The sequence below is a fragment of the Carlito syrichta genome, unplaced genomic scaffold (genome assembly GCF_000164805.1).
Source record: "Carlito syrichta isolate Samal-C Ts95f unplaced genomic scaffold, Tarsius_syrichta-2.0.1 Scaffold314799, whole genome shotgun sequence".
NCBI classification, from domain to species: Eukaryota; Metazoa; Chordata; class Mammalia; order Primates; family Tarsiidae; genus Carlito; species Carlito syrichta.
The window spans coordinates 212,541-225,219 of NW_007258895.1; the positions used below are offsets into that span (position 1 = coordinate 212,541).

The window sequence follows — 12,679 nt, forward strand, 5'->3', positions numbered from 1 at the left end:
AGGAGGGCCCAGGACACATGGGGAAGAAAGAAAGAGAAGGTCCTGGGCACAAGCAGCAGAAGAACCAACACAGAGAGTCAACAAGGCAGACTGGCCAGAGGGCAGCCAAGTGCCCCTGATCCCATCTACTGCCTGGGACCACTCAGACCAAGACCAGTGCATGGCAGTCTGAAAATGTCGACACTCAGCTCATCACAGAGACTCTGGGTCTTTGAGAGCCCTAAGGGCCCTCAGGGATCACTAGACCCAAGTCTACACAGGCAGGAGACTGCTGCTGTAGGGGATGGGACATAAGCACTTGCTTCTGGGGTCAGTGGCAGGGTCAGGCTTGAATCCAGGACCCTGATTCTAATGCTACTCTCAGCCTTCACTGAGAAGTTAGGTTTCCTGGTTTGTCACCCCATTTCACTCGTCTGCTAGCACTTATTCATCAATCTCCCCACCAACTTGACAGCTCCATGGGGGAAGAAGCATGTGTTTTGTGCCCCAAAACTAGCACAAGACTCGGCATGCTACAGGATAGTTGGCACATGCAGACCTGCCCTTGCACCAGGCTAGCTCCTACCTTGTGATACATCCACATGAGGGAGCCCTCTTGTTTTTTTTGAGTTGGAGTCTCAATCTGTCACCCAGGCTGGAGTGCAGTGGCATGCTCACGGCCACCTCAGCCTCGACCTGTTGGGCTCAGGCGATACTTCTGCCTCAGCCTTACAAGTAGCTGGAACTACAGGCATGCGCTATAATGCCCAGCTAATTTTTTATTTTTTATTGTGGAGATGAGGTCTCACCAAGTTGCCCAGGCTGGTCTCAAACCCCTGGGCTGAGGCAATCCTCTCACCTCGGCCTCCCAAAGTGCTGGGATTATAGGCTTGAGCCACCACGCCCGGCCAGGGCTCCCTCTTGTGACACACTCAAGTGTCCCCTGTGAATCTTGCTGCTGGTTAACACTCTGTGGTACAGAGATCCCTGGTGGACGTATCCTAGGTATGGGCTATCAGCTCAGAACCCAGGCTGCTGTCTCCTCATCCCCTCTGGGCTGAACTGACTGGGCTGGCTCAGGGCTGGGTAGCCACAGTGTCCCCTGAACCTTCGACTAGGCAGGAAGTAAAACACTAGGCCACTAGGCTGGTGGCAAGAATCCCAAGTCTGCCTGCAGGTGTGTATAGACACAGGCAGGAAGGAGGAATCCAGCTCTAGTTCTGCCATCAACTTGCTATTCGTCATAAGCATGCACTTGGCTCACTGTGTGATTCAATTTCCTCAGTCTGTACAATGGGCCCAATACTGTTACTGTGCAAACAATTACAAAGAACATGCAAATGTATGGTATTTACAATAAATGTATATTGGCTACTTTCAGATCAGAAAGATCACCACAATGATTTTATTACCAAAAAAGTCCTCACATATAGAGGTTTTAGGCAGATTCCTCAAAATGTCATACTAGGAGAGAAAAATAAACACAGAGACCCCTTCCTTCCCCAGCACACTGACAGCCCCGGTCCCATGGAAGAGAAGCCTGGAGGTGCAAGGTTGGAGAGGTGGTTCCTTCTCAGCCAGGCTTTGCACATTCCTAGCCTGCTTGGGCCTGAGCATGGGTCCTTCACACTGAAGCCCTTGAGTACACTGCAGGCCACAGCAGCCCCTCTGCCCTACCTGCAGCACGTAGCCCTCCCGGGCGCTCTGCTCCCGGCCCAGGGCCACCCTCAGCTGGTCCTGCAGGAGCCGATTCTGCTCTAGAAGGTCCGAGGCCTCCTTCTGGCTTTGTTCCAACTGTTGGCAAAAATATATACATTTTAAAGCAGCATGACAACAAAACAACAGAACATGCAGATTCCTTCACTGTTTTCCACATGGCTCAAAGGTCTTGAAGTTGCCACACTTCAGCAGACATGCTGATCTGGCCTTGACTTGCATGCAGCTCAAGCCACCAGTGACAAGACACATGTGGTACCCTATGGGGGCCATGAGACTGGCTTGTCCTTCCTACCCTGAGCAGCCCTGGGTGCCCATATGATCCCCACAACTGCTCACGGCTCCAATGTGTAGGTCCTATGCAGGTACCAAGGTACCAAGTCCCCTATAGGCCGCTCATTTCTGAGGAGGGAGCAGTGTCCACTGGAAAACAAGGGCTTTGTTTACATCAGGAGGAAGATCCCTCTGTAGGATCCTCTGAGTGCCCCCAGTGTGGCCACACAGGCCTAGCTGGCCTCCATGGGGGTCATTCAGCGTGGTAGCCTTGCTCTAGGTCCTGCCATGACCTCAGCTGAAACTACCCCATTTGACACTTTTACATGAAGGATTCCACAAAGTTCTGTTTGCAAAAAGGGTTCCTACAGTTCCTTTATACAAGATGTGGAGATGTACAAGTAAGCTATTTAAAAATCTTCTGGTTTTCAACAGCTTTAGTTGCTCACTTGTCCATCCACCCCTTCCCCAAACACCCCCTACGTGCTACTCGATATTTGGCCTTGTGCTGGACTGCCCAGTCTGCTCCCTGAGGCTTGTGTGGAGTGGGGCTGTCTGTGCAGCGGGCAGCCAGGCACTGCCAGGCTGTGCTGTGAGGGGTAGCAAGACATCCGATTTGCATATAGTTTAGACTGATCCTCAGACTGCTGAGTCAGTGTGTGGCCTCCTAGCTGGCTGGCCCATTTTGGTAGCTTAGAGCAATGAGAGTTTGAACTGTTCTTTTATTTCATTTGGTCTTTATTATTTTACTAATGGTATAGAAAAATGGAATTTCCAAGCGTTGATGCTGGTGATAACTCAGCCTCATAAACTTAATGAAATAGGAAAAGATGAGAAGTGTGAGGTGTGCCAAAGTAGCAACTCTTTAACTTTAATGAGCTACTTTTTTTTAAAGTCAAGTCTCACTCAGGCTGGAATGCAGCAGCACAATCACAGCTCAGCATAGCCTCGACCTCCTGAGCTCTGACAATCTTCTCTCCTCAGCCTCCTGAGTAGCTGGGACTACAGGTACATGCCACCATGCTCAGCTAATTTTTTTATTTTCTGTAGATATGAAGTTTTGCTAGGTTACCCAGGCTGGTCTCAAACTGCTGGGCTCAGTCAATCCTCCTGACTCAGTTTCCCAAAGTGCTAGGATTACTGGTGTGAGCCACCGCACCTGGCCCTTTACTGAGCTACTTTCATAAAAGAACACATCTGAAACACACAGAAGACTGTCCCTAAATGGAGGGCCAAACAGGGAGCTTTACAGAAAACTAAAATGCTATACCTCCTTGGCCACAGGACATCCTGTCCAGATATACACTGTTGAAGTCTGGCAGATCTGATTTTAGGACATGTTTCTATGAAAGAACACCTGACAGTTAATCTTCAGACTGATTAACTGTCCCCAGGCCACCTCAAAAGCTCATGGGTTCATCTCTGCCTCCAGCTTCGACCTGTCCAACCCAGAGCTGACTAGTGCAGATGCACACCTCACCCTGCTTATGCCCCTCCTACCCTTCAACAGGCAAACAAGGCCCACCCTCTGGGCCCTCAAACCTATTCACCACATGTCTGGCCACACTGGCTCTAACTGGCAGTCCTCCAACTGCCTGATGAACTCCTCTGTCCTTGAAAGATCTGACACCCCTGCCCTACCCCTGGCATGAAGAGAGCTGGCACTCTCCTGCATCTCTCAGCATCTGCCTGGGCTATAAGGAAGGCCTCATCTGTCTGGTCTCCCCTAGGGGTCTGCAAGTCCCTAAAGGATTGTGTGGTTGAACCCCTCAGGTCACAGCTGGCACAGCTGATGCTCAGGAAAGGCTGCTATAGTGGTGGGAAGGAGCCCATCCCAGGCCATTACCTCCTTCTCCAGCAGAGTGGTCAGCTCATGAGTGGAGAGTTGGTCACCTCCATCCTCGGAGGACAGGTGCAGGGGGGCGATGGGAACCTGTTTTTCTTCCCGGAGAGGGGTGGTCTCCACCTGATGCCATCGCTGTTCAATCTCCACATGGACATTCTGTGTCTTGAGGTCAGTGGTCACAGGCAGCCCCGGGCTCCGGTCCACTTCCATGCGCAGGGCTGCATCCTCGGCTCCAGGCCCGTCCACAGTGTCGAGCATGCCGAAGCGCTTGCGGCGCTCCTCCCGCCGCCGTGCGCGCTCCCGTTCTAGCTCACCTGGCTCTGCCTCGGGGCGCCCGGGCTCACGGATGTCAGGGGAACCCGCGGCGCTGGCCCTCTCCTGAGCCAGAGCCTGCTGAATGGGGCGGAACTCGGCCCAGTCAAAGGTCTTGGAGCGGCCCTCCCGCCTCCTCTCTCGTGCACGGCTCCTCTTCTGCTCGGGGTCTGGCTCCCCTGGCTCTACCTCTTGCTTTTCACTCAGCCTAGGACAGGTCTCAAAAGAGGGGCTGCTCTTGTTCTTTTCCTCTGGCAATGAGCTGTGGAGCAAGAGGGCGGACATAGGCTCTTGTGACCTCTGTTTGTCAGAGGGCCGGCCACAGAGAGACACCGCCCAGCCTCCACTTGTACCACGTCCTTTTCTATCCCACCTGTGCTTCCTAAGCACAGGGAGGGACGGGAATGCTCTGCCTTTACCCCAATGTCCCTTCCAGAACCAGTTTTGATGGGGAGGAGGAAAAAGAGCTTCAGCTGGTTGATGACGCCTCCAGCAAGATGGTGCTAGGAGGGTTCTTAACTGAAGAGGTATTGTGAGGGGTGCATGGAACCAGCAGAGCCCCGGTACTCCTACAGAACCAAAGGTAAGAGAGGCCAGTCCTGTCCTGCCTAGGGCCAAGGCTAAGAGTTGTGGTAGGCTGCCCCAGGGCACAGCTGCTATCCAAACACCTGGTGAGGCCAACTCTTTGCATCCCTGGACTAGACAGTGATAACAGAATGAAGGAAAACAAGCCAATTCCCTAGAAGGTCTCAGAGGTTTTAATAAGCAGGTAACATGATTAGATCCATGTGCTAGAAGTCCATTCCAGCTACTGGTGTGATGGACTAATTAGAATGAAGAGGCCAAGACAACCTAAAAGTGAGGGAGACAGGTGGCCTAGGTGGCCACAAGCCCACACCATGCAGTAGTCAAGGGCTGGGATGGGGAAGGAGGGAAGAAAACCAGGTGACCTGCCACACTGAAGAAGAAGTGAGAGGTGGCCAGGAGTGTGGACTGTGGAGGTCACCCACTGGTACCTCTGCCTACCCAGCAGCAGTCCACAGCCTGGAGCTGTGTTTGCCCAAGGAATCCATGCCTTTTCTCAATTTGCCCAAAGCAAATACTGAGTGTGCAAAGATTCTTGGGGGAGGTCTTAACTTGAGCAGGGGAGGGACGAGAACATGGCTAATGGCAATTTGGCAAGGATGCTGGGAGTGGGTTTGAGGCAGAGGTTTTCAGGCTCTGTGATAAGCCCACAGAGACAGCCAGCCAACCAGAGGCTCATAGAGTGATCCTCGGTTTCGAACAGACCCTCAGAGGGGAGTGGAAAGTCACTTGGAGAGAGTGAGGGCCAGGAGAAAGCTCCAGGGAACACCTTTGTTTAAATTGGGGCCAAAGAGAAAGGAACCTGTGAAAGAGGTAACAAGGAAAAGAGGAAGTAGCTGCCATCACCTCCAAGTGGGGGTCACCTGTACCAGCAGTGAAACCAGTGAGAGCCAAAGTGTTTTAAAGTGGCAGGATCTGCATGCTTCCAATTTAAGAGCACACTCATATTTAGATCTCCCAACATCACTGACCTAATAGCCACTTCAAGCCCAAGATCATGGAGGGTGTCAGGATGACACACAAGAGCAGGAGGTGCACAGCGACCTCCAGCCAGATTCCTGACTGGCCATGCTCCCTTAAGAGAAAACCCCTCCCTCAAGGTTTCTCTAGCCCCAAAGGCCGGAAGTGCCCTGCAACTTCCCATCACAGACCACGAGAGGTAACAAGAGCAGAACAAGGCCAGCAGCCTCTGTGATTGGAATTTCAGTTTTCATGCTTCCTTGGGATTTTGTCTTGAAGCACTAAAACATTCACATTTTCCTCAGATAAAAATGCCTACTTAGAAGAAGAGAAGTTGAAAACAATTTGGGGGTGAGTGAGCACTCTACTAATGTTCAGATAAAGAGCTAGGCATGGTGGCTCACACCTGCAGTTCCAGAGCTATGGGAGGCTGAGGCAGGTAGATTGCTCAAGGACAAGAGTTTGAGACTAGCCTGGGCAACATAGAAAGACTGTTTCTACAAAAAAAAAAAAATTCTTTTTAATTAGCTGGGTATGGTGGTGTCTGTGTCTGTAGTCCCAGCTACTTGGGAGGCTGAGGTAGGAGGACCACTTGAGCCCAGGAGTTGGAGGCTATAGTGAGCTATGATAACATCACTGTACTCCAGCCTGGGCAATGGAATAAGACCCTGTCTGGTGGGGGAAAAAGATAGAAAGACAATTGCTAGGTCAACTTTTATATTAAAACCAAAATGACTGGACTTCCCATACACTCTTCTGGGGCCGCTGTCCCTGCACACAGGAAGCAAGCACTCAAGTGTGGAGGTCACCTCTCCCGAGCTATGTGCAAGCACCCATGTACACATGAATGCATTCTTGACACCTGCCTTGGGACATTCCAAGCTGACTTCTTGCAGCCAGGATCTTTGATCCACAGCACAGAGCCTGCACCTGGCTGGACGAGGAAGGTAGCTAAGAACCTCTGGCTGCCCACCCTCGCAAATCCACTGCCCTACTACTCCCGCTCCCTCTCCCCCAAACCTGTGCAGTAGACTGTCTGCTGCAAACAGTTGTGGCAGAGAAGCCTGAGGCGCCTTTCTCATGCTGCTATGGGGTGCTTGGAAAGGAATCCTGGTCTCATCAAGCTTAGGCCTTTGCTCCTGACAGAAGAGCCATGAAGGCAGCAGCTGAGGCCCCACAGGGTGGCTCCAGGAGCCTCCCATGGGCTGTGCATGCATTAGGTATAGCACGATCAACAGGCCAGCTCTCCAACAGGACCCAGAGGAATGGGGGAAGGAGGAACTTGTACAGACCATAGCCTCCTAGCCTGCAGGAACAACCTAGATCGTGTTTACATAATAATAAACAAAGAAATTAACAAATGAGAGACATAGGGAACAGACTAAAGAAAAGAATCACTGTAGGTCTCCTTTCCTTACTTCTTATTCAAAGAGATGTAGAGTCAGCAGGAAAGAAGCACAGCTTCAGATAAAGAAGGGGCCTGGCCAAGGTTGCAAAGGTAGCCCTGGCTGCCACCTTACCATCTCCACAGTTTCACCTGTGATGCAAGAAAACACACCTGAGGAGTACTTTCTACTACATGACTGAGAAACGCACACCAGAGGTGCTCAAACTCATGGAGGCTCTGAAGCCTTGGGCTGGGAATAGCAGAGTTCTGCCAGTTCCACACACTGGACTCTTCCTTTTCTTTTCAAATGAAAACTAGCAGTTTTCTAACTTTCAGGGCAGGAGGAAGAAAGCGTGCAGTGAGAAACCCAAACCAGTGTGCTAATGCAGGAGAGTGGTTTTCCAATTTGGGCTACAGTAGCAAGATGTTCCGGTTGCACAGAAATCAAATGGATGATTGGCAAACAGAAGAGGGAGGCAAACAGAGGGCCAAGGCAAAGAAGCACCGGGTAGACTGCAAATACAGAACCCACCAACAAAGATGGAAGAGTCTTTACCAAAGTCCAGTCCCAACAGTGAGCACAAATGCTACTTACACGACTAAACCAGTCAGGCTTAAAAGAGAAAAAGAACAGCTGGGCTTGGTGGCTCAGCCTGTAATTCTAACACTTTGGGAGGCCGAGGCGAGTGAACTACCTGAGCCCGCGGGTTCGAGACCCACCTAGGCAACTTGGCAAGATCTCATCTGTACAATACATCAAAAATTAGCCAGGAATGGTAGCACGCACCTGTAGTACAGGCTACTTGGAAGGCTGAGGCAGAAGGATCACTAGAGCCCAGCAGTTTAAGGCTGCGGTGGCTGGGAGCGTGCCACTGCACTCCAGTCTGAGCGACAGGGTGAGACTCCAACTCAAAAAAAAAAGAGGAAAAGAACAGAGAGCCCAAAGCCCAAAGGAGCCTGTGCAGCAGAGGGACAAAGGAGGGGAGAAGCTGCACTGGGACACAGCAGAATTCAGGCACGACAGGTCTAAGCCTGTGACTGCCCAGGAGGGAGAGGAAGGATTCCCCACAGAAGGTAGCAGGGCTCTCTCAGGCATCTCTGACCATCCTACCTGGTCACGTCCGGGGCGGGGGTTGGGTGTACATGCTTCATGATGGTCTGAATCCAGTTCCGCCGGATTCCGGATGTCATGGCTGACAGGGTGAACTGGCCCTCCTTTGTCTACACAAAAGGCATAAGGCTTCATTAGTGACTGTCCCCTGCAGGTGCTTGCTGCCTTGCACCTCCAAAGGAGTTCCCTCCGCTGGGTACAAAGTCCCGCAGGAAGAAAGGCTGTTGCCAGGTGGCCCTCCCTGGAGTGCCATATATGCCTCACTACAGGGAAGAGCAAGAGCTGGAGAGCAGAGAAGACGACAGAGCTGCAGTAGGGATATCCTCAACAGGACCAGCATGCAGACAGACGAGGATGACATGTCTGTCTCCCACAGGAATTTCCAGCCTTGGAGGGAAGAACAGAACCTGTGTGTGCTAAGCAGTGAAGGTGGGAAACAGGGAAGGGGCACACACCCTGGGCAGAGGAGCAGCGTCTGCAGTCTATACCCACACACAGGTACACAGCATGACTGGGGTGGAAGAGAAACCAAGGGTGTGGGGGATCAGGGTCTTGTCAGTCACATTAAGAAAAAGCAGGGGACAATCACCAGGTGGCTACTGTAGTTGTCTAGGTGATAATTCAGACTGTGGCAGAGGAGGGGTAGGTGCAGGAGAAGTAACAGGTGGGTGTACACAGCGTCTCACTGACAGGGCAGGGGGAGCACCTTAGGATAATCCCCAGACTCTAGCTTGGGTAAGCTAGTGGGACCATCATTCAAGGTGGCAGCAGCAGGGAAGGACCCTGTTCCAGGTGGGGAAGAAGGCAGCAGGCAGGACAAAGGAGGCCAGAGTGTGTGGCTTCTAGAATACCAACCCTGCATCCCCGATCAGCCTGCCGGGCACCTGCCAGAAAGGGAGGGCCAGGGGTCTGCACCCAGCTAGCAGCCTGCTTCTGCACCTACAGGCGGCGCCCACACAATAGAAGTGAAGCTGTGGCCCCATCCTATGGGCTGACTGGGATGCTCACAAATGGACCCATGAACCAGTAAAGCAGCTGACAGGAGAATGAACTCACAAAGACGTCTTTTGGACAGGCACCAAAACATGAGACCACGTGCTGGCCTGGCGTGCCGCAAAGCACAGCTCGGACCTGACCTGCCCTTCTGTCTTGGGCCCCTCCACAGGCCCCAACTGAGATACTACCACTGCCCTGCTCAGCCCTCTTTCATCAGTTCCCAGCCTGGTGTGAGCAGCTGGAAGCCCCGGTGTTCTTCCTCTGGGTCCGTCCTTCTCCACACACCCCACTGTGGGTACTGCTGGGGTTTGGTCCCAGCTCTCCAAAGGGACCCCACTTCTCCAGCTAGTTCTCTTTCCCAGTGGCTGCCTATCTTTTCTCTGAGAGCCTACCACAGCCTCACATACATCACCAGCTGGAATTCCAGAGGACCCGCCCCCTCCTGTGAAGTCAATTTTCCTGCAGCTTTGGTGTGGGACCTTGCCATGCCACATGGGCACCTGCATGTCCTGCTGGACATGTCTCAGGAATGCGCAACTGCCTGGTGTCTTCCAGCACCTTCCAGTGCTTTCCATGATCCCAGGGCAAGACCAGCCTCCAGCTGGCACTCAGACCACAGCCTGGCTTCTGCATTTGGCTCTCTCTCTGTGCCATCTAGTCTAGGTGCTAGTCTGGGACATTCTGCACCTTTGGCCCTCCAGCCATGCCTTAAGGAATTCTCCTCCAGGAAGATCCCTCTGCACTGAAAGCACCTCTTTCTTACTTAGAACTCTCAGTAGCTGGGACTCCTGGAGAGGCATCAGGATAAGCCCCAGGGTAAAGTAAGGAGGGGGGGTGACCGATGGTGAGATCAGTCAATGTCCCTTACCTCTAGGAGAGCAGGATGAGTCCTCAGATTCAGGTGTGCCCTGCCTAGAGAAACCTGCTCATCAGGATATGGAGGTAGGTGGCAGGAAAAGAGGCTCTGAGCACTGTGCCCATCTGCCCCTCCTGTGGGAAACGACGGGTAGAAGAGCCTCAAAGCTGGAAGGTATGGGCCTCTAAGAACTGACTCGCATCCAGCCCTAGTGCCAGGCCAGCAGATGTCTGCAGGGAGGGAAGCCATGACCAGTAGCTCAGTGGGCTGGTGGCTGGGATTCTCCAATAAATGAACATACTTGTTTTCATGTCTATACTTCAGTTTCCTCTAAGTTGGGTTAATTTGAGTCAGCCTCAAAGTGCCTGATCAACCCTCAATTCAGTAATATAATTGAGTTTCTGGGCCCAAAAATCTGAAGTAAGACCCTGCTACAGATGAGTCCACCCGAGGCCTAGCCTCGTGTAAGAAACCAAGTCCCAGGGGCCACCCCATGGTGGCAGCTCTTCACCCAACACACACTCTAGTCTTAAGGTTCTCATGAGTAAAGAACTAACTTCACCCAAAGAAGGAACTGGCTTATGCCCTGGCTCCTGGGAAGTGGGTAATTTCCAAACCCTTAGAATTTTCTGAGTGACCAGAGTGTCTTTGTTACTCACTGTGGTCCCTGAGATCCTACCAGATACTCCATGCTGACAAGACAACTCAGGGTGGAGACTGGCCAGGCCAGAAAAACCAACCATGAAATTAGAGGGTTAGGGTTAAAACCAGTCGACCTTGGGGCACGGGGTGCTGAGAATGAAGTTCAACTACAAGGACAATAATTCCATCAAACATGACAGTTATGAAGCCTCAGTAGGTTCACAGGTGAGCTTCCTGGCAATGCTCTGTGTACTGCCTCACATCAAGGTCAAGTGGGTAACAAGTCCCTGAGGACACAGAAACTTTGTGTTTGGAACTCTCCCAGTCCCAGATTCTATTCCATGTGTCTCTACCATGATTGGTTCTCATGTGTATACTTTTGCTATAATCCAACTCACTGTCAGTACAGTGCTTCAGGAGTTCTGTGAGTTGCTCTAGAGAATGTGCGAACCTGAAGGCGGTTGTGGAAACTGCTGAACTTGCAATTGTTGTCAGTCGGGAGAATTATGTCCTTAACCTGGAGGCCGGCTGACTCCAGGCAGCCCATGATCCATGCAGCTTTGATGAAACAGCCAAGAGAACCATTTTATTTGTCCAATCAGATTATTTTTTTGAGGGCAGGGTAATGCCTTGTTCATCTGAGTACCTCACAAGATTTTGGGGAAAAACAACTTAATAGCCTTGTGAGTGAATGAATGAACAAACACGTAAGTGAATAAAAAAACTGAAATTTAAATAATTAACAAACACTTTCATTCTTATTCCCCATATCCCACATCCTTCCAGTTGCCGCAAACTCCAGCATTAAAAAGAAAAACTAAAAAATAAAAGAACCTTCAGAAACAAAAAGCCTTTAAACAGTCTTGAGAAAGAAGATACCTATGTCTAATTCTTTGTTCAGGTCACAAACAGAGGAGGGGGAGGTCAGGTGCCACAGGACACAGGTGTCAATGCTAACGGGAAAGACCAAGTGCTGACTACACACACCATGCCAGTCCTGCCCAGAACATCCGTCTCCGAGATGCGTCCCTGCTGATCAAGCCCGTGGCCCCATCTCTACCCCTGGGTCTTACATGTATCTGGAAGCCATAGTTTCTCTGAACTGGATACTCTGTGACATCATAACATGTAGATAAGTCAATTTCCCCATCCAAGTCAGCTGCCTGCAGAGAGAAATGAGAGGGTCTTAAAGATTTTTAGGAGGTGGAGTTAATTCCTAGATGAACACATTTCCATGAGTGACGTCCTGTACAAAACTTTGCTTCTTTTTTTTTTTTTCTTTTTTTTTGAGTTGGAGTCTCACTCTGTCGCCCAGACTGGAGTGCAGTGGTCGCTCCCGGCCACCGCAGCCTCAACCTGCTGGGCTCCGGCGATCCTTCCGCCTCAGCCTTCCAAGTAGTTGGAACTATAGGCGTGCGCTACCATGCCCAGCTAATTTTTGATTTATTGTAGAGATGAGGTCTCGCCAAGTTGCCCAGGTGGGTCTCGAACCTGCGGGCTCAGGCAATCCACTCACCTCAGCCTCCCAAAGTAATGGGTATGTGTGCACTGACAAGTGAAGATACTGTCTACCGCTACATGGCATAGGTCCCCTCTTTGCATGTATACAACACCACCATTTGCTTGTGTATCTGGCCAAAGGTATTCCACATCAGCAATTCTCTAGCATGGTGATGTCAGAACTCTTTCATACTCCTAAAAATTGAGGATCCCAAAAGAGTTTTTGTATATGCGGATTTTATCTACTGATGATATTTTATTAGAAATAAAAGTTAAAAATTTGAACATATTTATTAATTTAATAATAAAAATCAATTAATTTCATTTTAAGGTAAAAAATGTGATAAAAAAACCAGTGATGCCGGGTGGCTCAGCCTGTAATCCCAGTGCTTTGGGAGGTTGAGGTGAGTGGATTGCCGGAGCCTGCGGGTACGAGACCCGCCTGGGCAACTTGGCGAGACCTCATCTCTACCATAAATCAAAAATTAGCCAGGCGTAGTAACGCGCGCCTGTGGT

At 51.0% G+C, this 12,679-nt stretch overlaps 1 protein-coding gene across 2 annotated transcripts in view; it reads right to left on the reverse strand.

Annotated features, from left to right (window-relative positions):
• MPRIP (myosin phosphatase Rho interacting protein) overlaps positions 1–12,679 on the reverse strand; it is a 145,010-nt gene that overhangs the window by 22,967 nt on the left and 109,364 nt on the right. For both annotated transcript variants that reach the window (XM_008071986.2, XM_008071987.1), the window contains exons 12-15: positions 11,737–11,826; positions 8,170–8,279; positions 3,815–4,388; positions 1,657–1,773 (exon numbers count right to left, since the gene is read on the reverse strand). In XM_008071986.2, coding sequence (XP_008070177.1) covers positions 1,657–1,773; positions 3,815–4,388; positions 8,170–8,279; positions 11,737–11,826 — 891 coding nt within the window. The remainder of the gene's footprint in view (positions 1–1,656; positions 1,774–3,814; positions 4,389–8,169; positions 8,280–11,736; positions 11,827–12,679) is intronic.